Source organism: Myotis brandtii, unplaced genomic scaffold (genome assembly GCF_000412655.1).
Source record: "Myotis brandtii unplaced genomic scaffold, ASM41265v1 scaffold359, whole genome shotgun sequence".
Classification (NCBI taxonomy): domain Eukaryota; kingdom Metazoa; phylum Chordata; class Mammalia; order Chiroptera; family Vespertilionidae; genus Myotis; species Myotis brandtii.
The window spans coordinates 67,044-90,137 of NW_005363802.1; the positions used below are offsets into that span (position 1 = coordinate 67,044).

The 23,094-nt window shown below is 37.5% G+C and overlaps 1 protein-coding gene across 4 annotated transcripts in view; it reads left to right on the forward strand.

Moving 5' to 3' along the window:
- Positions 1-551: 551 nt before the first annotated feature.
- Positions 552-23,094, forward strand: part of ACE2 (angiotensin I converting enzyme 2) — a 41,245-nt gene continuing 18,702 nt past the window's right edge. For all 4 annotated transcript variants that reach the window (XM_014544295.1, XM_014544294.1, XM_014544297.1 and 1 more), the window contains exons 1-9: positions 552-864; positions 1,488-1,776; positions 10,193-10,351; positions 13,457-13,547; positions 14,442-14,585; positions 15,961-16,073; positions 17,984-18,089; positions 20,105-20,202; positions 22,393-22,562. In XM_014544295.1, coding sequence (XP_014399781.1) covers positions 1,591-1,776; positions 10,193-10,351; positions 13,457-13,547; positions 14,442-14,585; positions 15,961-16,073; positions 17,984-18,089; positions 20,105-20,202; positions 22,393-22,562 — 1,067 coding nt within the window. In that variant the 5' untranslated portion in view covers positions 552-864; positions 1,488-1,590. The remainder of the gene's footprint in view (positions 865-1,487; positions 1,777-10,192; positions 10,352-13,456; positions 13,548-14,441; positions 14,586-15,960; positions 16,074-17,983; positions 18,090-20,104; positions 20,203-22,392; positions 22,563-23,094) is intronic.

The following is a 23,094-nucleotide window of genomic DNA, read 5'->3' on the forward strand; positions in this document are numbered from 1 at the left end:
TTCTCCTGTTCCCCCCCCCCCCCGCCCTCCTGTTTCTTTCTTTAAAGTTTGTTGTAATTACTTAAATTTATCATCTCCTTAACTTCTTAAAAGATTTGTGTACGATGAGTCACATCAATGGCAGTAAGAATCTCTTTTTGATGTGGTGGGACCAAAATCCATGATTTTCACAGACAAACAGCATCAGCACTGTCCCTCTGCTGGTGTTGATCTACACCCCATCACTGCTCTTTGACTGACTGCAACTTAAAGACCTGTACTCTAGAATCAAGCTGCTTGCATTTACATCCAGCCTCTATCACTTATCAGGTGAATGAGGTTTGACAATTTGTTTAACTTCTCTGGGTCTCAGTTTCATAATCTGTATAATGGTGATAAAAATATTTACCTCTAGATTGTTTGTAATGCTTAAATGACATAATATAATGGAAAACACTTGCTTTTAATTCTTTTTTCCTATTCTACAGTAATATGTACAGCTTTGGAGTAAGGGGAAGAGATGAAAACTTTTTTACAGGCTTAATTACTGTAATTTCACCTGGACCTGGAAGACTTGTTTTTCTAGGTGAAGAAATGTTTCCCCTGTGTGAAGGTTTCATAATCACAGTCACCCAGACCCACAAGCCTTGCCATTTAAAGAGGCTCCTCTCTTTTATCTATGGCATGAATACCTACACCTTCTGAATGAGGACACTGATTCGGCTCCTGAAGATTCACCAGGGTAACTACTGAAGTTTCTTTGAACTCTATATTGCCATGATCCTATGGCTAAAGATGACCAGAGCTTGACATGGACACTCCTTGAATTTCATACCATGAAGAGGCATTCTCATTTCCTTGTGACTTTGCCTGAGGTTTGAACAGGTAAGTGAAAGGGAAGGAGGCACACAATGAAGTCAGCCATAGAACCAGTGTTTACCATAGTCATCTCAGAAATAGAAACTAAACCTTTTAAAATTTTTCCAAGCTGTGGAGTGGAAGGTAGTCTTATTATTTTGAAAAATGATTGTGAAATTTAAAATGTATCAGAAAGAAATGAATTTCATAAATACGAGGGCTACGTCATTTATTTAGGAAGGGAAAATGTTACCCAAGTAGATAGTTTCTGTGAATATAAGCTTGAAATAAAAAGAAAGTAGGGATAACTCACTGTTAAATGGAATTGTCTGAAAAACAGATAAGTAAAATATTGCTTATATGATCCTTAATTCGAGGCTTCTTTGGTCACTGTAAAATTATAACACCTTCAGTGTATTTTTAACAGCTTTTTAGGAACTTATTAACCAAATGTACAAGTTTTGATTTGGCCATAAAAGCTAGGAAAGCTATGATTCTCTGGGATTAATGAATAACATTTGTTTATTTGATTTACTTTAAAAATCATTTTAAAATATGCGTACATATCTGTCCTCTCTAGGATGAACTTTCTATTGGTTCATCAGATTGTTTACTGTTTCTTCTTTTTTTTTTCTATCTTCCCCGCTCAGCGCCCAACCCAAGTTCAAAGGCTGATGAGAGAGAAAAACTCATGAAGAGGTTTTACTCTAGGGAAAGTTCTTCAGTGAATGGGATCTTGGCGCACAGGGAAAGATGTCAGGCTCTTCCTGGCTCTTTCTCAGCCTTGTTGCTGTAGCTGCTGCTCAATCCTCCACTGAGGAAAAGGCCAAGATATTTTTGGAGAATTTTAACTCTAAAGCTGAAGACCTGTCTCATGAAAGTGCACTCGCTTCTTGGAATTATAACACCAATATTACCGACGAGAATGTCCAAAAAATGGTGAGTGTGCATGGCTTCATATGAGCATTTATTGCTTCTTACAGGTTAGATTACTGCCCATACAACTGAAAGGGGAAATCAAAGAAATACTCTGAGCTGGGAAGTTGGATATTTGCTTCAGTATTTCTGATTCTGAAGTCCCAGATGACTAAACTTAATTGAACTTGGGGTTCATTTGGAAAATTGTTACAAAATAGTTCACTGGTCTCAATTCAGATTCTCGGAAAACAGTGAACATGCCTCATAAGGTTGCTACCATAATTGTCATCATTGTCAGGGTTTCAAAGCATTTCATGGAAATGCCATAAGTTAGTGATGTGAACAGGAATATCTAGAGACTCTCTAAAATAATATGTTAACTGAAAAATGCACCTGGAGGCTTGGTGAAAGAGCTAGATAGTAATTATCTAACAATTGGTTGGGTGAGGCTGGACTTAGGAATTTCTTTCTTCGCTGTCACAGAGCTCTCTCCGAGGGACTTGCAAAAGTCACAGAATCCACCCAGAGCCCTCCAAGAAAAAATACAATTAAAACAGTTCTGACAAATCTCAGAATGCTCTGGGAAAGCAAGATGTTTTGTTAGATGAGTATACGGGTTTAAGGTTTCTTCTCTTACAGATCCCAAAGAAGTATCCTTCCACTTTTAGTGCTGGATATTGAGCAGCATTATTTAAGAAATAAATTTTTGTGACACTTGTACAGCAATACATTCCTTCAAAAATGTAGTTCATAAGTTTATTTTTTCAAATAATTAGTAAGTTTGTATGCTTAAATTAAATAACTGCCATTCACTGGACAGAATAAATCTGATACCTACTATTTTATTTAAAATCTGTAAACAGAATGTTTTTTTAATTTTTCTTTTTCTAAAGCTCAAAGAAATCCAGGAGGTTTTGACAGCCCACTGTGTCAGAGAAGATGATGTTTTTCTTATCTCATGTTTTTGTCATACCTCTTTTTCATTTCTTCATCATTGCCCTTTTCTTACTTTTTATTTGATTTCTGTTGGAGGTGCTTGTAGTGTATTGTGTATTTGTTTTCATGTTCAGCTGAATGGTCCAGTAGGTGGTGATGAAGGTGTATCAGCATCATGCGTAAGAGCTCTGGAACCAGACTGTCAAACTCCAGATCCTGGCTCCACCACTTTCTAGCTGAGTGAACTTGAACTAGTTAATTAACCTCTCTGCACCTTAGGTTTTTTTTGTCTGTAAAAAATAACATAACCTTCATGTTTGCCTTATAAGGTCATTCAGAAGACTGAATTAGTACACAAAACCACCAGAATAGGACTTGATGCTTGTGAGCATGGAAAAATAAGATACCATTGTTATGAATGTGAGAGGGAGTTGAAATTACTGAAGAGACTTGTAACACTTCTGTTGAGTGCCCAGAGACTGAGAAGGCCTGTTATAGAGTGATATATAGTGATGTTTACTGAAATCATCTCTGGATCACTAAGTGCTATTAATTTTGAATTGCACGTATTGATCAGAGCAAAGGCCAGAAACGAAAGAACATAAACATGAAGTGTGACCAAACGGCAGAAAGTTTGGGCCTCTTTAAGGAGAGTGAAAATATTTGAATGCAAGAAGCAAGCAGGGGCTCAATATCTCCTTCCTCAAGCAGTGGTGAAGGGTGCACTTAGGTGCACCTGTGTGAGTTTACCTGGGGAGGGGAGCAATAGGCAGGGAGGGAAATGGCCCTTTCTTCTATTCTCTTATCACATATATATTGATATGCCCTAATGAAACAGGCACTGCGGCAGGTGCTATGAGAGGTACCAAGATGAGCAGGATGCTTAGAAATGCTGCTGGTGGCCATTTTAGAAATGAAGAATTTTCCCCCAAAGAGAGCAACTGGAATGATTTAAGGAGTTCAGAAAGAATTAGGAGGGAAAGCAGAATTAGCTGTACAAAGCCTGACTCACAAAGAAAAAAAAACTAGTCTGAGGAGAAACAAGAAAGGATAGCATTTTCACAATTGTATTGGCCAAATCTCTTCATGCTAAAAACATGGTACTTTTAAAAGCTCAAAAGAGATAAATTTATAACATATAGAAGGAAGTGCTATTTACATCACAGGTGGTAAAACTGGTAAGACTTGTAAAACTAGGCCATTCATTTTTTCAGCCCCCCTCCCTGCCACCTCCCTCCCCTTCGGCAAACATCAGCTTGTTCTCTGTATCTTTGGGTCTGTTTTTATTTTGTTTTGTTTAGATTTGACATATAAGTAAAATCATACAGTGTTTGTCTTTGTCTGTCTGACTTATTTCACTTAATATCCTCTAAGTCCACACATATTATTGAGAATGGCAAGATTTCTTTTTTTTATTGCCGAGTAATATGAAAACGAGGCTATTCTTTAATCTAGAAAAGTGAGACATTGAAAACTATAAATAGGTTCTTGAAGTATTTTAGCAAATGTAAGGATTGTAGATCCTCTCCGGGTAAGGAAGTATGGTCAAGTACATTGAGGGACCCAGTTCTTTACCCTTTCCTATATCAATGCCCAAGGGTATGTCACTTTGCAGTGCCATTCCACGGAAAGTGATGTAAATGTGTTCATCATGTCACTTAAGTAGATCAATGGGATGTTAGCAGACATGATGCAAGTGGAGGCTTCGAATGGACTTGAATGATGGGGCTTGTCCTTTGCTCCTTTGCCTTTGTTATGAAAACATGCCTGGGCTAGCCAGCTAAAGAATGAGAGATACATGAAGTAGTTGTCCCAGCAGAAACCAACCCCCCCAAAGTGGTAAGCTAATCAAGTCAATATCAGCAGAGCTGCCTGGCAACTACTGTGATTCCAGGCACCTAAAAAAATACACTTATACCGTTAGAGATTTTTGGTTTTTTGTTATGTAGTATTATTGTAGCAATAGATACTATGGTAAGGGAAATTTGGGCCATATGTCAGAGTCAAAATATTGCGTTTGTCAGTCTATGAATCTGACCTAGCATGTAGATTTTTAGATCAAGTTGTGTAAACATACCTTAAAATAATAGAAGGCATCAAAACTTGATCAGTGTAGTGTCCCAAATGCTCCCTACTTAGGAGAATTCCATCAGATTGAGATAAGGAGAAAAGCTTGGTTCAAAACAGGTTCCCAAATAGTTCAGATATTCAGTAAAAATAAATTATCAAACACTTGTAATATAATATATAATAAATTGCCCCCTTTATAGCAAATACAGTTCTCATGTTTGAGACTGAGTATTCACAATTAAACTGTAATTATTTTCTGAGTAAAATAATAGTACTTTTTTTTACACTGTCCCTTTTTTGTAAATTTATTGTTGGTTTGATTTTTGAAATAGGATCCATATAAAATCAAAAGGGTTTTTTTTTTGATTTTTGAAATAGGGTCCATATAAAATCAAAAGGGTTTTTTTTTTTCTATTGTGGCAGAGACATCCTGGTTCATTGTTCCAGTGATTGTCAGTAACTACTAAAGCTGCTCCAGCAGCTGAAGTGGGTGTTGAAGAATGCCCTCTTGGAGCCTCAAAGGTCTCAGAGAACCCTTAATAAATATTTCTTGGGGAGTTGTAAGAAACGGTAAAGAGAGAGCAGGATGCCCATAGTTAGCCTTTGGATACTCTCTGGGGCTTCTTCAGCCCTTTGTTTCTGGGGTCCCCTAGAATTCTCAGGCATTTCTGATTCCTAAACCTTGATTCCTCTGCCTTTAGGGCTGGCGTCACAGTGAACTTAGAACAGGGGAATTTTAGACTGCTACTATGTGCCCAAGAGGAGAATATCGACTTCATCTATCTCCAATGAGTCTGTCCCGCCCTCCCTGACACGCACAAATACCTACACACAGGTACAGGTTGGAAAAAGATCATTGTGCTGCAACTACAATGGAATTCAGGAAATCTGATGCTCACATGACTCTTCTGAGCTGGCTGTGATAACCTTGGGCGAGTCACTTCTTTGTCTCTTGAAATGGAAGGGGGTAGATGAGTACAGTCAAGATAATTCAGTAGATAACAATTTTCGAATGGATAAATTCCTCCAGTAGACAATTAACATTGGTGAAATATATCAGAGGCCTTGCTCTTACTAGTTTCCTTTTGTCATGAAAACTTGATAATGTCCCAGTTCAGTGATGTAATTTTGGTGAAATTAAGCTTGAGCAACTCAACATGACATGGTTAAATACACCTAAATTTGGCACAATTATTCATTGTTCTAAGCACTCTGACTGGATGCCAGGTAACCAGCAGCTACACCTAGGGAGGGTAGTCTGGTGGTGAGTAACTGTTGCTGCTTCTTAGTGTGCACCAGGTACCTGGGTAAAAGAGCATTACATTAATTTGGCTAAATCCTTTGGTTTAGAGCAGTTCCATGGGGATTTCAGATCTTGTTATAGGACTTAGAGCAGGGGTCCTCAAACTACGGCCCGCGGGCCACATGCAAATACAAATATTGTATTTGTTCCCGTTTTGTTTTTTTACTTCAAAATAAGATATGTGCAGTGTGCATAGGAATTTGTTCATAGTTTTTTTTAAAACTATAGTCCCGCCCTCCAACGGGCTGAGGGACAGTGAACTGGCCCCGTTTAAAAAGTTTGAGGACCCCTGATTAGAGAATGAGGTGATTTTTTTTTCTTTGCTTTTACTATTGCAGGCTTTAACAACTTTATTGCAATATAACTTATGCAGCATAAAATTCACCAATTTAAAGCATACAATTCAATGCTTTTTAGTTTATGTACAGAATTGCACGATCATTACCATCTCTAGTTTTAGAACATTTTAGCCACTCCAAAAAGAAACCACTTGCCTAGTAGCACTCTTTCTTCCACCCCAGCCCTAAGCTAATCTACTTTCTGTTTCTGCAGATTTACCTGCTCTGAACACTTCCTATCAATACATTCATACAATAGGTGGTCTTTGTGACTGGTTCCTTTTACTTTGCATGTTGTAGCATGTAATATTACTTTGTTCCTTTTATTGCCAAATAGCATTCCATTGTATGTATCTTTATAAAATTTTTGAAACGTGAAAGAAGAAAGACTAGTATATTGAATATCCTAATACTCATCACCCAGCTTCACCAATTATCAATCAACACTTTGGCCAATCTTGTTTTATTTTTCTCCCTGATCCACATTTATTGAATTATTTGAAGGAAATCCCAAACACCATATAGTTTTATGTGTAAGTATTTCAACTTGTGACTCTCAAAGTAAGAATTTTTTGCAACAATCTTAATAATACTACCATGCTAAAAACTTAACAATGATTCCTCAGTATCATCATATAATTTGTCAATAGTCAAATGTTCCCTACTGTCTCCTTTAAAAAATTTTTCAGCTAGTTTATTTGAATCAGAATCCAGCTAGGTTATTTCCTTTCAGTAGTTTTGATGGATGTACTTCAAGCCTTTTTTAATCTATAGAGTCCCTCTCTCATTTTTTTTGCAATTTATTTGTGGAGAAATTGAATTGTTGGTCCTATAGAAACTTCCACTTTCTGGGTTTGCTGATTGTGCACTCTTAGTGCTGCTTTACATGTTCTTTTGTCCCCTGTATTTCCTGTAAGTGTATAGATCAAAGTCAAAGATCAGAACACTTTTTCTGTAGCAGCCCAGATAGTAAATATTTCAGGCTTGTGGGCTTTCCCACCTTTATCCTACTCTGCCATTGTAGTGTGAAAGCAGCCATAGCCAATATATAAATGGGTGTGAATATGTGACAATAAACTTTTACTTACAAAATAGATGGTGGTCAGAGTCCTCATGTAGATACCTGATCAGACTCAGGTTTCACCTGTGAGTTATTTAATTGGTGTAGAAGTTGAATTTACACTACTAGCATAGTGCAGGAAATGGTGAGTTGTTTTCAAAGTTGATTGAGAATAAAATTATTCCTATCATTTAGTATCAAAATTTTACCAGAAATTTTGCTTGACAGTAAGTCATTCTGGATTGGGTGAATAAGGGTAGGGATTGAGAATTGAGTACTGGGTTGCATCAATGAGTCTGTGCTGTAGACAAAATTATTCTTTCTATAGCTCACTCCTTCCAACTCATGCATGTTAGAAGACTAGTATGTGTTGAATGCAATCTAAGTCAGTGGTTAGAGAGCATTAGCTTTAGAGGTAAATATATCTGGGTTGGCATCCTGGTTCTTCCAATTACTAGTTGTGTGACCTAGGTAAAGTTACTTATCCACTCTGTGCCTCATTTCCCTCATTTGTGAAATGGAGATATTATAACTACCTCACAATATTTTTTGTGAAGATTAATTGAGAAGTAGTTTCTGAGGGGTTGTTTGAGCTCAATAAAGAGAGAAATCATTTTCCATTTCTACTGCCACCTTTTCACCTCTTGTCTGATCCATTGTTATCACTTCCATGCACCACTTCCATCATGTCAAATGCCTGCTTGGAACCCCTAAGTGACTCCCTAGTATTCACAAGATAAAAGTAAAATTACTTGGCCTGAAAAGTGCAGTCATGCCTGGAATCTGTATTAGTTATCTATTGTGTAAAAAATTACCACAAGCTTAGCAGCTTAAAGCAACACACATTTATTAACTCACAGCTTCTGAGTCATAAGTCCAGGAAAAGCTTAGCTGTATCTTCTGCTCCTGAGCCTCTAGTTGCCATCAAGGTCCTGGTTAGAGATGTGGTCTCACCTGAGGCTTGACAGGGGATGAATCGCATCCAAGCTAATATGGTTAGTGGTAGCATTCAGATCGCTGTATGCTGCTGAACTGAAGTCCTTAGTTTCCTGCAGGATGTCAGCCAGAGGCCATACTTAATTCCTTGCCATGTGGTTATTTTCACAGGATAGTTCACAACATGGCATCTTGCTGCATCAAAATCAGCAAGGGACACAGAGTCCTCCAGCCAGATAAAAATTACAATCTTATATAACATAAACATGTACATCCTGTCTTCTTTGGTATATGCTACTTCTTAGAAGCGGGTCCTGCTCACACTCAAGGGGAGGAGATCACACAAATGTGTACCACCAGGAAGTAGGGATCGTGGGAATTATCTTAGAGTCTGTCCACCACAGGATCCAAGTTTCAGGTGCTGGCAGATGATTGCCAGCTCCACTATTATTTCTCTCAGACCCTTAATGCACACATGAAAAATGGATACAGAATGGTTTTCTATCTAATGGGATTGTTAAGGAGATCAAATGAGGTAAATTATTTTTCAAAGTACTTTACACACATCCAACTCCTACCTACTTTAAAGTCTGTTTTAGGTCCCACCTTCTCCATGAGGGCTTGGCCAAATCTAGTTGTCTGAATGAATCTCTCTTTTCCTATAACTGAAATTGCTTGACTTATTCATAGTTTATATATATTATCTTATGCTGTTATGTCTCATTAATGAAAAATTCATGATGCATATCTTATCCATCAGATAAAACTGCAAGCAATGTAAGAACAAGGATGTTTTTCTATTAAGTACTAAAGTAGGAAACTTTCCTTAATAAAGAGAGAAAAAAATAGCAAACTTTGTTTGAATGCATAGGATGCATTGGGCACTCTACTAAGCATTTTCTTATTTGTTCATTCTTCTTACCCTTAAAACAATCCTTTGAAGTAAGTTTTATTATTACTCTAATTTTACAGATAAGGTAACTGCAGCTCAGAGAGGCTAAGTAATCTGCCCAAGGTCACACAGCTAGTCGAAGAATGGAGTTCTTGCTTGCCTCATATGCTACCACTTTTATATGGTCCAGAGAAGTACAATGTACAAAGTAATTGCTCACTTTAGTCTGATAAATGGAAATTTTTGCATTGAGAGAAGACTGCACTAGAGAAGTCTGTAGGAGTCCATTTGCCTGCTGATGTTCAAGATGGGGGAGAAGTGAGTCCTGGCATCATCATGTGCTTGTTGGTTTCTTTTGATGGTATTTGATGGTAAAAAATCATCATGGCTACCAAATGGCCATATTCTGGACAACCTTCTTTGGGGAACATAATTTAAGATCACAATATCTGGTAAGCCATGACACTATGGAGCTTACTGCAAACTAGTGCTCATTTCTCATGGTTCCCACAGTCATGAGATGCTATATTCACATTAAATCCATGCTAAGCTCTACTAAGCTCTCCCTTTTGAACATTCACCCTTGAATCCTGATAAACTCACACATGTCACAGTGCTAAGGCTATAAATTCCAGGGTCCTACAATGTGAATCATCTGTGAGAATTTACTTCCAGTTCTAGGGATAGGACTCTTGGGAAAACTAGGCAGTGGGCCAAAAAGAGAGAGTGAGCAGGAGTGGCCTGGTCACTCTTAACCTAAGCCTCGACCTTCCGCAAAGTAGAGAACTAAAACACTTAGGAAATATTAGATGTTCCACCAGATGTTTTTTGGACCATATCTTCTATTCTATCTGTTCAAGTAGTGTCATTCCGACTTTAATTTTATATTTTTGTCATTTCAGAATGAAGCCGACAGCAAGTGGTCTGCCTTTTATGAACAACAGTCCAAGCTTGCCCAAACTTATCCACTACAAGAAATTCAGAATCTTACAATCAAGCGTCAATTGCAGGTCCTTCAGCAGAATGGGTCATCAGTGCTCTCAGCAGACAAGAGCAAACGAGTATGTGAACATTCTAGCATTGATCTCAAGAGTTGAAATATTGGGGAATAGTAAACATTAAGGACACATATGTAATACCTTAATCAATAAAGAAAAAACCCACAAAAAACACATTAATATCACCCATGGCTGCTTTCTTTATCTGCAAAGAGTAGCATGCTGACATTAAAAAGAGCTCTGGGCTTAAGTGGGGCGACCACATAATTTATCATCCAAACTAGAATCATCTTTTTGAGAGTGAAAGAAGACATGTATAATTATGTTAGGACACAGAGTTAAACTGGGATTGTTTGGGAACTGTAGTGTATATGGACACCCTAAACAGAGGTTGCCTTCCTGAGGACCAGGCAGCCTGAATAACGCACTTAGTCTATGTCCATGGTTCACAATTGGGGGTGATTTTTGCCTCCCAGGGACATTTAAAAATATCTGGAGACATTTCTGGTGGTCACAATTTGGCAGAGATGATATTGACATCCAGTGGGCAGGGAGGCTGCTAAACATTCTGCAATGCACAAGACATCCCCAAACAACAAAGAATTATCTCGTCTAAAATGTCAATAGTGCCAAGCTTAAGAAACCTCATATTGAAGTCTAATTCTTTTCTCCTTTCATTCTTGACTCTCCTCTGCAACCTCTTTAACAAGTGGCTAAGAACCTCAGCTCAAACTGCTTTAGGGATGGGTGATTCACCTCTTTCCAAGACATCAGTTTTACGTATGGTTTCCTCTAATTGATGGAATGGTACTCACTCCATTGAGTGGTAGGGGATTTACCTCCACTCTGTTCTGCCTTCTAAATCCAAATTGCTCTTTCTTATAATAGTCTTTAAATAAATGAAGACTGCTAATATTTTTTTAACTAGTTGAGTCCTTTTCTCTCTAAGCTAAACATAGCACTCTGAGTTGGTTCTGGTCTGCACAGAGGTGAGCAGCAATGTAACATTTTGCACCTTGTGCTCTACATCTACTAAGACAATCTAGGACTATACTAGTATTAGGTCTTGTTGTTTGATTGTGTGTTGTTGTTTTTTGACAAATTCCATGTTTGACTCATATCAATGTCACTGTCAATGAAGTCTCTAAATGTTCTGAAGGGATACCTTTTAAAATTCTATTCTTAGGTGGCTAGTTTGTGTAAATTTGAGAAAGCCTATATTCACCCCTGTTTCATTCCATCTCTTTTGCCCAGGAGTCAACAAACTTTTATATAAAGGTAAAGATAGCAAATATTTTAGGTTTTGTGGGCTGTATTGTCTCTGTCACAATAAGTCAAGTATGCTGTTATAGTGGGAAATCATCCATAACTAATGCAGAAACAAATAGGCGTTGCCGTGTTCCAATAAAACTTTACAAAAATAAGAAGCAGATAGGATTTGGTCTGCAGATCATAGTTTATAGACCCTTCATCTAATCTATTGAAATATTTGGCTATTTAACATCAAAGTCTTCTATCTTAGTTGTTTTTCCTCTGGAACTCTGTGTTTTAATCTGCATCTATAAAAAGAAAAAAAAATGCATGAGAAGAAGAAAGATGAAACCATATGGTCCTTATCTTCTTACAAGTTGATATTTATTATTTTGCATTCTTTGGATTTACTTACTAACTAGGTGTTAATCCACATTATCTTGTACATTCCATGCTTCCCCATCTTTCCCACAAAGATACCATGTGAAACTTTGCCCATTGATCTGGTCTATTCTAGTTGGAACCGGACATTCTATTTTTCAAAGATCCAGATACTTCTAATGTGCAGCCAGGATTGAAAAGCATTGAAATGCATGTAAGAGCTTGAAGTGTTTGGGGAGAGGGGGGACTCAAAGATGCATAAATTCAATGAAGAGGAAGAAGGGAGAGGTTGAAAAAGCAGGCAGATAGAGACCATGAGGGGTTTCGTGCCATGGTAAGGAATTTGGGTTGATTCCTTTGGACTATGGGATCTTGTTGAAGTTTTAGGCATGGAATCTATTTTATGTCTTAGAATAGCGACTCTTGTAGCAGAATGAAAGAATAATGGAAGCGGGAAATAGGAAAAGGGGAAACAGGGTATTTCATCTGGTGTTTCTTAAATCATCTGTGGGAGAGAACCAGCCCTCTCTCCCTTCCTCCCTTCCCCCTTCTCATCTTCTTTTATTACCAATCCATCACATGCCTAGATGTCATGGAAACATTAAATGGTCTTAAAAGTTTATAAACATTTATTCTCTCATTTACTGTACTTATCACATAATGGAAACAAACCATTTGCTGACTTGCATTGATTCATGGACCATATTTTGAGTAGCACTGCTTTACTCTATTATGTCTACTCTCCTTTAAACTCTAACTACAGGGTACAGTTTAAACTTTTCAGTATGACATAAAAGGTTCCTCATAATCTGGCTCCTGCTTATCTCTCCATTCCCACGTCCTCCACTTCCTTCAACCTGCACTGCTATTCTAGTTTCCTTCAACATGTCATCACTCCCTGAAAAGGCCATGTCTTTCCCAACCTCCTTTCACCTTTTAGGCTCTTCCCTCCATCTCTCTTTTCTACTTGACCAATTTCTGCTTCTTTTCCAAGACATAGCTCTAATTTGCCTTCCTCTTTGAAGCCATTCCTGAATCTCCTCCTCATACTCCCACATTATTTTTTGGTGACAGCCCGTATCACTCTGTTATATAATTATTGATGTCATGGCTCCCTCATTATCCCATGACTGTGGGGTCCTTAAGGACCAGTGACTTGTTCATGACAGAATTGGCAGAGTGTAGAACATAGTAGATGTTCAATAAATGTGCACTCAGTGAATGCGGAATGTAACAACAATTGCACTTCGTACATACGAAGGTGAGAAATGTTTTTTGGATTTTAGTAGATCTGTTCATTTTAATCACTTCACAAATATTTATTACATGTTTATAAAGCTCCATTGATAACTGATGGTGAGGAGATTTGACTGAGATATTCCTGCCCTACATAAAGGAAGATACTTGGCAAAGAACTTGTGAACTGCTGTATTTGGAGTAATAAAAAAAATCACATGGCTAAAAGGACATCTTTACATTAGCCTTTTATTTTCCATATTTCTCATTTTAACAGTGTTTATTATCTTTAATTTGCAGTTGAACACAATTCTAACTACAATGAGCACCATCTACAGTACTGGAAAAGTTTGTAACCCAAATAATCCACAGGAGTGCTTCACACTTGCAGGTAAGCTATTAATTTTGAGCAGTGATTATGATATTCACTTTTCCCCCAAGTTTTAAAAATGAAATTGATGTTAGATAATGGCATTATGCCTTTCACACGGAATATCCAAAGGTGAGAAGATTCCAAATATGTGATTCAGCACATAGACAAACTTAGCACTTAATAAAACTACATTTGTAAACTCTGTCACATTCAAGTAACTTAATTAAGTTAGCAGTTAAATGATGTCAGTGGTTTATTTTCTCCTCAAATATTTTGGAACTATAATAAGGATGAGGAAATTAGTGAATCATGATATTTCATTTTATAACTTTACTAGAGGCCCGGTGCACAGAAATTTGTGCACTTGGGGGGGGGGGCGTTCCTCAGCCCAGCCTGTGCCCTCTCGCAGTCTGGGACTCCTCGGGGGATGTCCACCTGCTGGCTTAGGCCCGTTCCCCAGGGGATCAGGCCCAAGCTGGCAGTCAGACAGCCCTCTGGCAGCTCGGGAGCCCTTGGGGGATGTCCACTTGCCAGCAGGGAGCAGGCCTAAGCTGCAGTCGGACATCCTTAGTGCTGCTGAGGAGGCGGGAGAGGCTCCCACCACCACCGCTTTGCTGGCAGCCATCAGCCGGCTTGTGGCTGAGCAGAGCTCCCCCTGTGGGAGTGCACTGACCACCAGGGGGCATCTCCTGCATTGAGCATTTGCCCCCTGGTGGTCAGTGTGTGTCATAGTGACCAGTCATTCCCAGTCATTTTGCTGTTAGGGTCAATTTGCATATTACCCTTTTATTATATAGGATGGCCTTATGTCTGCCAGCCTTAATTTTAATTCTTGAAAGTTCATGTAATTGTTTACAAATACAAATTTTACAAATGCAAGTTTATTTTTCTTTGGGTGCTTTGCAATAACAGGCTTGGAAGACATAATGGAGAAGAGCAAAGATTACAATCAAAGGCTCTGGGTTTGGGAAGGCTGGAGGTCTGAGGTCGGCAAGCAGCTGAGGCCATTATATGAAGAGTATGTGGACCTGAAAAATGAGATGGCAAGAGGAAACAGTAAGTTTGCTGGTCTGTAGAGGTCTTTGAGGCCATGGGTTTTTTTTTTTCCTCATGGATTACCAAGGCTGCCCTTTGATATAAGGTATATCCCTAAATTAATGACCTTCTGTTGAATAATTCATGTTGCCTGTCTCAAAGAAGAAACTACTAGGGAATAAGGAAAGGTGAATTGACATTCTACAGTTAAAGAGCTCAAATACAGGGCCTCAAACAAATCAGTTATCTGGGAAGGTGCCCCCAAGGTTCCTAAGGTTGTCTGGGGATTAAGTAGGAATTCTATTTCTCAGAATGAATGAGAAACAGAGACAGTCTCTCACCTAACTCCCATCTAGCTACAGTTTATTCTCAAAAGTTGTTTGTGTGTTTACCTCAGGGTGGTGTCACAGAAAGAAAAAAATCAGATTAATTTAGGCTGGAAACTCATTACTTTCTGCAGTTGTAATCATAACTCAAATCATGTGGTCATAAAAATCTTAACATGGGGAGGAATTCCCATCTTTCTTAACTTGCTCTCCTGCCTGGGTAATGAGCTGAAGCCATGGCATTATGAATAACTTTATTGGGGTTGGGCAAGGAAAAATTTTTTCATCTGTGGTTTCCAGATATCTTTCACTGATACATAAACTCATATTATCAAGCTGTAGGTAAGCTGGAGACAGTAACTTATCACCATATCCTTCCATCCAAATATTTATTTCTCTCCTCATCTTCCTGATCATTCATTGCCAATGTGCCTGTAAAAATAAAAAATATTAATATACATTTGAAAACTTTATTAGCTAATAACCTAGCACAAGCTCATGTTTCCTGATGATGAGATACTACATAAAATGTACAGAGATATACTGTTTAAACATATAATTTGAAAATAAATATAGGCCCACCGTGGCAATGACTAAGATGAGTTGGGTTGGATTTTAAAATATATGGCCTTGAACAAAATGGGAATTTAAAAATGCAGATGCAATCACATATTTTAAAGCTAAAGATGCAAACTGATCTATGGAGAGAGTAGAGACCCAGGGTTAGGAAAGTAGGAGTGTGCCTCTGCCCCTTACTAGTTGTGTGCAACCTTGGACAAATGATTTAATCATCTAAAAACAGGCTGTTAATCTGCACAGTGGGGATTATAATAATGTCAATCTTGTAGAGTATTTGAGTTTATTAGATGAGATAATGCAGTTAAATTTCTGGCACAGAGCAAGTGCTTAACAGACATTAGCTAGTGTCATTATTCATCTACATTCCTTTGAGTTGATATTTAGAAGGGCAGTAAAAAATGTGACATATCTTTGGATTTTTTTAGCCTCCAGACAAGGCTAATACATACATATTGTGCTTTTACTCTTTCTTTCCCTTGTGTTCTAAACAGATTACGAGGACTATGGGGATTATTGGAGAGGAGATTATGAAACTGAGGGGGAAGATGGCTATAACTATAGTCGCAACCAGTTGACTGAAGATGTGGAACGTATCTTTTTAGAGGTAACTAAGGAATTGTACCCAGAGACAGATGTAGGGCAGTGCACAGGAAGAAGGGAAAGTGACAAAAGGCATTCTGGCTTGTTCTAACACACTGGTCAGTCATTCCCAGGCCTCGTAGTTATGTAATATTGGAGCTTGAAAATATTTTAAAGAATAACAGGACAACTCCTACAGATGATCAGTATTTCTCTACTCCCCCCTGCTTTTCAACCACTAACCAGAAATTATCAACAGCAAGATTATAAGAAAGAAAGATTATAGGAAGGAGCAGTCTTTTAGATTATGAGAAGGAATGGTCTTTGTGAGCTACCTAGGGCCAGCACTGTCATCCTCAGTTAGCAGAGCCTTTCTCAGGACAATTAGTACTATTGTTTCCTTATCTTTGACTAAGGAAGTCTTTATAGGAAAGAGAGAGTCTATGAGGCAAAGTACCCCATGGACACTTCTTAATGTCTCCCTCTTCCTTCATTTTGATCCCCACATCTCCTACTTATTTCTGTGCCTTCAAACTTCTTATGTGTAGTTATTCTGTCTATCCATAGTTGGGCAGAGCTATAAAAAAATGAAAGCAGGACAAATATACCCCCCCAAAATAAAGAGAAGTGGGCAAGATATTTTAATAATTACATCAAAGAAATGGCAAGTAACCAAGTAAAGCATTATTAGTAAAATTAAAACTATAATTAAAAACTACTACACACCCACGAGAATAGCTGTAATTAAAAAAGACTAACAGCCTGGCCAGCATGGCTCAGTGGTTGAGTGTTGACCTATCAATCAGGAGGTCACTGTTTGATACCCAGTCAGAGCACATGCCTGGGTTGCAGCTCCATCCCCAGTGTGGGGCATGCAGGAGGAGCCGATCAATGATTCTCTCTCATCATTGATGTTTCTCTCTCTCTCTCCCCCACTCCCTTCCTCTCTGAAATCAATAAAAAATATATTTAAAAAAAGACTGATAATACCAAGTATTGATGAGGATATGAAGATACTGGAGCTCTCATACTCTGCTGACAGAGATGTCAAATGGTACAGTCACTTTGAAAAATAGTTTGACAACTCTTAAACGTTAAACATACACTTACCATATGACTAAGTTATTCCACTCTTAGGTGTCTATATGAGAGAAATGAAAATGTATATCCATACAAAGACTTATACATGAATGTTCATGGAAGCATTATTCATAATAGCCCTAAACTGGAAACAACCTAGTCATCCCACAACTGGCGAATTTTATCCATGAGATTAAATGAAGCAGACTCTGATGTATTCATACAATGAAATGCTACTCAGTAATAAAAAGGAATGAACTACTGATGCATGCAATAATATGGATGAACCTCAAAAACATTATGTTAAGTGAAAGAAGACAGACACAAAAGGTCATATACTATATAATTTCATTTATATGAAATGTCCGGAACAGGGAAAGCTATAGAGACAGAAGTCAGTTCAGTGACCTAGGGATGAGGGTAGGAGTGGAATAAACTGCAAATGGGGGTAAGGAAATGTTCTAAAACTGGGTGGTGGTAATGGTTGCCCAACAATATAAATTTTCTAAAAATCATGGAACTACACACTTAAAGGTGGAGAAATTATGGTGTGTAAATGATATTTCAATTTAAAAACAAAGGAAGTAGGTAGCATCTTATGAATATTTTTGCATCTGCTTTCATTTTGGAACCTGTATTTCTCCAGGTGTGTTTACTGCTTTATGCAATGGAGCTAGTTATCATCAGCATCTGGAGAGAAGGAATACTTTCAAACTCTCCAGAACATTTGAGAGGAAAAGAAATTGAACTTTAGGGACATTCTACTTGTCTAAAGAAGCTTCTATTTTTAGTGTTGAGGACTGGAAATAGGAACCAGCTTCTCTTGGTCTTAAACTTTCTTCCTGGGCTTTTCAGATTAAACCATTATATGAACATCTTCATGCTTATGTCAGGGCAAAGTTGGTGAATGCCTACCCTTCCCGTATCAGTCCGACTGGATACCTCCCTGCCCATTTGCTTGGTAAGAAACTCCACAAATTCTTCATGTACTTTGCTCTATGTTATTTCCACTAATAGAGTTCTTTTATGGAGTGAGGCCGAACATAAAACTTTGGAAAATTCTGTGAATGGAATTAGTAACATCATAGAAATTATAGTTTGAAAGCACTGTCTTCAATAGAAAAGTCATTTTAAAATCTTTATTGCATTACTTTATTTTGTACATAGTTATTATGTTGGCTACAATTCAAAGGATAAAGGGGTGATTTAAGACAACTAGAGAAGGAACTCCAAGTTCAAATGAGAGTGTAAATGGGGAAAAATAAGTCTCATTATTCAAGTTGGTTGGCTAAGCTCTTGAGGTGAATTTGGGATCTTAGTATCATATTGTCATAGGAAAGAAGCTTGGTAGGCTGGAGGTAGTCAGCCATGAGAGAAATGCTTTGTAGAATTAAGGTATAGCCTGACTTAAAGCTTCATAAGTTCATTCTTAACTGTAGCAATTACTTTTGCTGGAAAGTACTTGGTTTGGAATCATATGAGTATGTATGAAGTCTTTATCATGAAGGAAGATGCCTAGTTTAGGAGAAAAATAAATCTTCCAAAAACCTTGGATCCTGCCATAGAGCCTTTGTAGACCATGCAAGATCTAGGGCCCTTTATTGAACCTGCTAATTCCCCTCCAGAGAGTGACTATCCTCCACTTCCCTCTCCATCACCCCAGAAGCTGAGGTCAAATAAAATACATGTGTTTGAAAAATTCATGTGATGTATATATAGTATTACTACTATAGTCAAGCTAAATTACTGGCAGCCAATTCTTCTCCAAGGCCAAGCCTTGTTCAGCAGGGGAGAATATGGACAAAGGCCTTGTGGAGACTTTTTACTCTAAAGCAATATATATATATATATTCCCTACAATGTCTTTGCCAGGCATTCGTTAGTAATTCAGTTTCTGCTTAAACCTACCTGGTGTGATGTACTCAATATACTTTTGTGAGCATTATTGTTATCATCATGCCTACACTATTATTTTAAGTTAAATGTCCTACACAGAATTTTTTAACCATTCTTTAAAACATCACTTTTCTAATTGTTCTCCTTTGGATTAGCCATCCTTTGTTGATGTCACTCTTCAAATATCATGCTCAAAACTGAACAGTTATTTTAATGAGGTTTAACCAACATAGAGTAAAAATGGAACTGTGGCTTCCTTTGTTCTAGATACTTTGATTCTATTCATTTACGTTACGGTCACATTTGGGGTTTGGAAGCAATGTCATACTGTTTGTTGGGTCCCTTTTGGCCTGTATTTCAGCTTTATGTCACATATCACATATGTTTATAGTCAATAGATATATATTTCTTTAAAACATGAGTTCATTGGAGCATTCTTTATGTAGTTAAGTTACTCTATTCCTTTGATGTCAGGATTCTGGTCCTGCTATTAGATTGACTTTTTCTAGATCTATCTTCCCTTTAAGGGTATGGCCTTGAAATGCATTTTAACATTTATTTGAGATGTTTGAAAAATTACCCAGTTAAGTGTATTACTATATTATAGGAATAAAAGTGAAACTTAATAACTAATTACTAGAGGTTGCTGAGTGATGATCCTATATGATCTCTCTTGAATCCAAAAGTAGGGATTACTAATAGTTTGTAGTATTTTGCCCCTTGGATGGTGAATTCAATAAATGTGCTTCTAATCTATATTAGCTATGATGTTCCACATATTTAATAAATTGTGCCTTTTAAACCTTAAATGGGTGAAACTGGGATGATTCCCTAACAAGTTTTGCCTAACTACATACAAAATCTCCTGCCATTTTAACCTTTTAGAGGAGATAGAAAAAGAAGGGAGTTTTGAAACTAAAATAAGAGAAAAAGAGATAGTGAAAAGGAAGTACAGAAACCAGATTAAGTGTAGAATACTATGTGGCCTGTTTATCAATTTCACCTCATGCACTATGTAAATATCAGTTCTATACTTCTGCTGTCCTTTTTGTGTATTAACAAAATCTTTTTTTTAAATAGGTGATATGTGGGGCAGGTTTTGGACAAATCTGTACAATCTGACAGTCCCCTTTGAACAGAAACCAAACATAGATGTTACTGGTGCAATGGTGGAACAGGTAGGAAGAAGAGGCCTTGAAAATAAAATCTGAATCCTTAATTTCATTTCTTTTTAGGCTATATTTCTCTTCTAGCTGTTGTATATGAAACTATATGTATAAATAAAAATTTCAAGCTAATTAAATGTAGCTAATTAAATTCCTTAGCTATCTCTTCATGGAAAAGTGGTTTACAATTTCAATTACATCAAATACCTTGAATAACAGGTAGGGTATTGATCTTACTGAGAGATATTAAAAATGGAGAGGACCTAAGTTTTCCATTAAATAGTGATATGTGGAATTATCAACTGACTGGCCACACTCTTTCCAAAGTTAGTCATTAGTAAGCAATCAGTCAGTAATCTCTATGAATAATGGAAAAAGAACATCATTAGATGATTTTTGCATATTTAAAATTTATTATTAAAATATTACAAGAGTATTTAAAATAATTTTTTAAATTACCTTTCTGTTGCCATTTTGGTATAATTGTTTAAATTCTTTGTGTTCCCTTCTATTGATGACATTATAATATATTATTAAATTCAGATAATAGTCTACATTTCTGGGTAGAATTCATAGACATACTTCTATAGGCTGTGTAAAATTTCTTCAGATAGTTGCACCATAATTTACATTTTAGGTATTGCTGGACTTTTTTGCTTGTTAATAATTTTAAATCTGTAAGCAGCAATGCAATGAACATGTTCACATACATAACATACTCCCCATACTCCTGGGAAAAGTCCACAGCTGAATAAAAACGGGACGCTCTTAGGGTCTCCAGACTCCTGCGGCTGTTCTAACCCTATTTTATAGTTGAGCAGTAGCAGAGGCCTATCTTTATGTCACCCCTTAGCCTGTCTACAGTGTTTTTACACCCACCATATCTCCTAATGTTACCTTTACAGTAAACCTCTGAGGCTATCAGGACAGGTATTGTGATAGTTCCATGTTGTAGCTGAGAAAACTGAGGCTCAGGTAAATGACTTGCTAAAGTCAAAAAGACAGTTAGTGGCAAGTGAGGTATGAACTCAGAGCTCCTAATATTTCCAGTGTAGATTTCTATTTATTCATTCTTTATTTAACAGATGTTAATTGTTCTCACTAGTCTACACTGTTTTGGTATACATTCATTCGGTTCAATAATGCCTTGCTCAAAACCAGTATTGGCTGATATTAAGGAGTAGGTCAGTAATTTTAAAAAGCCATAGTGTCATATCCTGTTTCATATCCCCAGGGCTGACATGGAGAAAAACCAGACTTCACTGGTCTTCAAGATCAGAGGAAATTTTCTGTGTCACTAGAAGTGATTCATGAAGCATATGCCGATTATACAAACTTAGTTTGCCTGATGTGGGCCTTATCTCCAAAGAAGTGTTAGCTCCAGGGATACTGGTTTCCAGAAGAGTTTGTTGGATGGGAGACATCTACTGCTGCCTGTGTCTGATTCCAGAAGTTTCTGAAGTTTAGATTCCCATACAGACTATAAAGCCAATGCCCAACTACACATTGGCTATTGGGTCACATGTGGGCCTTTTTGGTTCCAAAAGCCCATGACTTCATGTCCACCTTACTGTTTATGTCTTTCACTGAGCCTAATACCAGGGCCTTATTCCTTAAAGGAGCTCAATCAGTGATTGTTTGTTTGAGTTAAATAGTTTTTAGCAAAGAGGTCATTGTTGTTTCTGTTATACTTGGAATATAAAGAATAAAGGCAAAAATACATCGCACATAATGTCACCCAGTCTATGAATATTTTTGTGCATTTCTTCATTAAGGTTATGTACTATATAAGTGGTTTACGTATTCTACTTTTCACTTACTAATTTATTATATTTTCAATTTCACAATGTCATAATTATTTATTTAACCATTCTAGTGGTTATTTCCATTTTTTCCTTATTAAAAACCATTTTACATGTTGTATACCTTAAATTTAAACAGTTATATGTCAACTATTTTTTAATTTACAACAATATAAACAACAAATCAGTTTAAATTTAATTCTTTGACCTAATTTCTGAGAAGTTCCTAGGTTAGTTCTCTAGAGACAGGATTACTGAGACAAAGAGTATAAATACTTTGAAAATTGTCCATGCGTGATGCCAAATTGCCCTCCAGAAAGGTTATGCCTATGTACATATCTAACAGAAAGAATGCTGTTTTTTAACGCTAGAATTAAATGCTGTTCTTTTTCTTTTTCAGTCCTGGGATGCAGAGAAGATATTCAAGGAGGCTGAGAAGTTCTATATATCTGTTGGACTTCCTAGTATGACTCCAGGGTTCTGGAATAACTCCATGCTAACTGAGCCAGGCGATGGCCGGAAAGTGGTCTGCCACCCCACAGCTTGGGACCTGGGGAAGGGCGACTTCAGGTAGGGAGGCTGATATACAGCTGATACTAAAATGGGAGACAATGGAGGCATGGAAAAAGATGAATTTAGATTCCTGCTCTGCTTCTCTGAGCACAGAAGAGATGAATGAACTTCCCTTTAACGAAAGCTGGGAGTCCATGAGAGTACATCTGGGCTTTTCCAGGAAAAGGGGATTGTCAGCAGCCCCTAACTTGAACCTTTAGACAATTTGCCTCATTTGAAATAATATGCACCCATTAGAGTTGCATGGCTATGGATATGGTGGTGCCCCCATTATGAAAGTTTTGGTGGTAAGATTTATGGAAGGTGGAGGTGTGAATCAGGCATTGGTCCTCCCCTCCATGTGAGTGAGACAGGACAGGTGAATAAATAAGCTAGGATAAAAGAAAGTGGTACATGTCTTAAGAGAAACCGAGACAACTCAATGGGGGAATTGGAAGAGAACTGACCACACCTGGAATAGCATGTAGGATCAGACAGGGCTTCTCAGGTGGCATTTGAATTAGGCTTGAAAGACAGGAAGCGTTCAGAC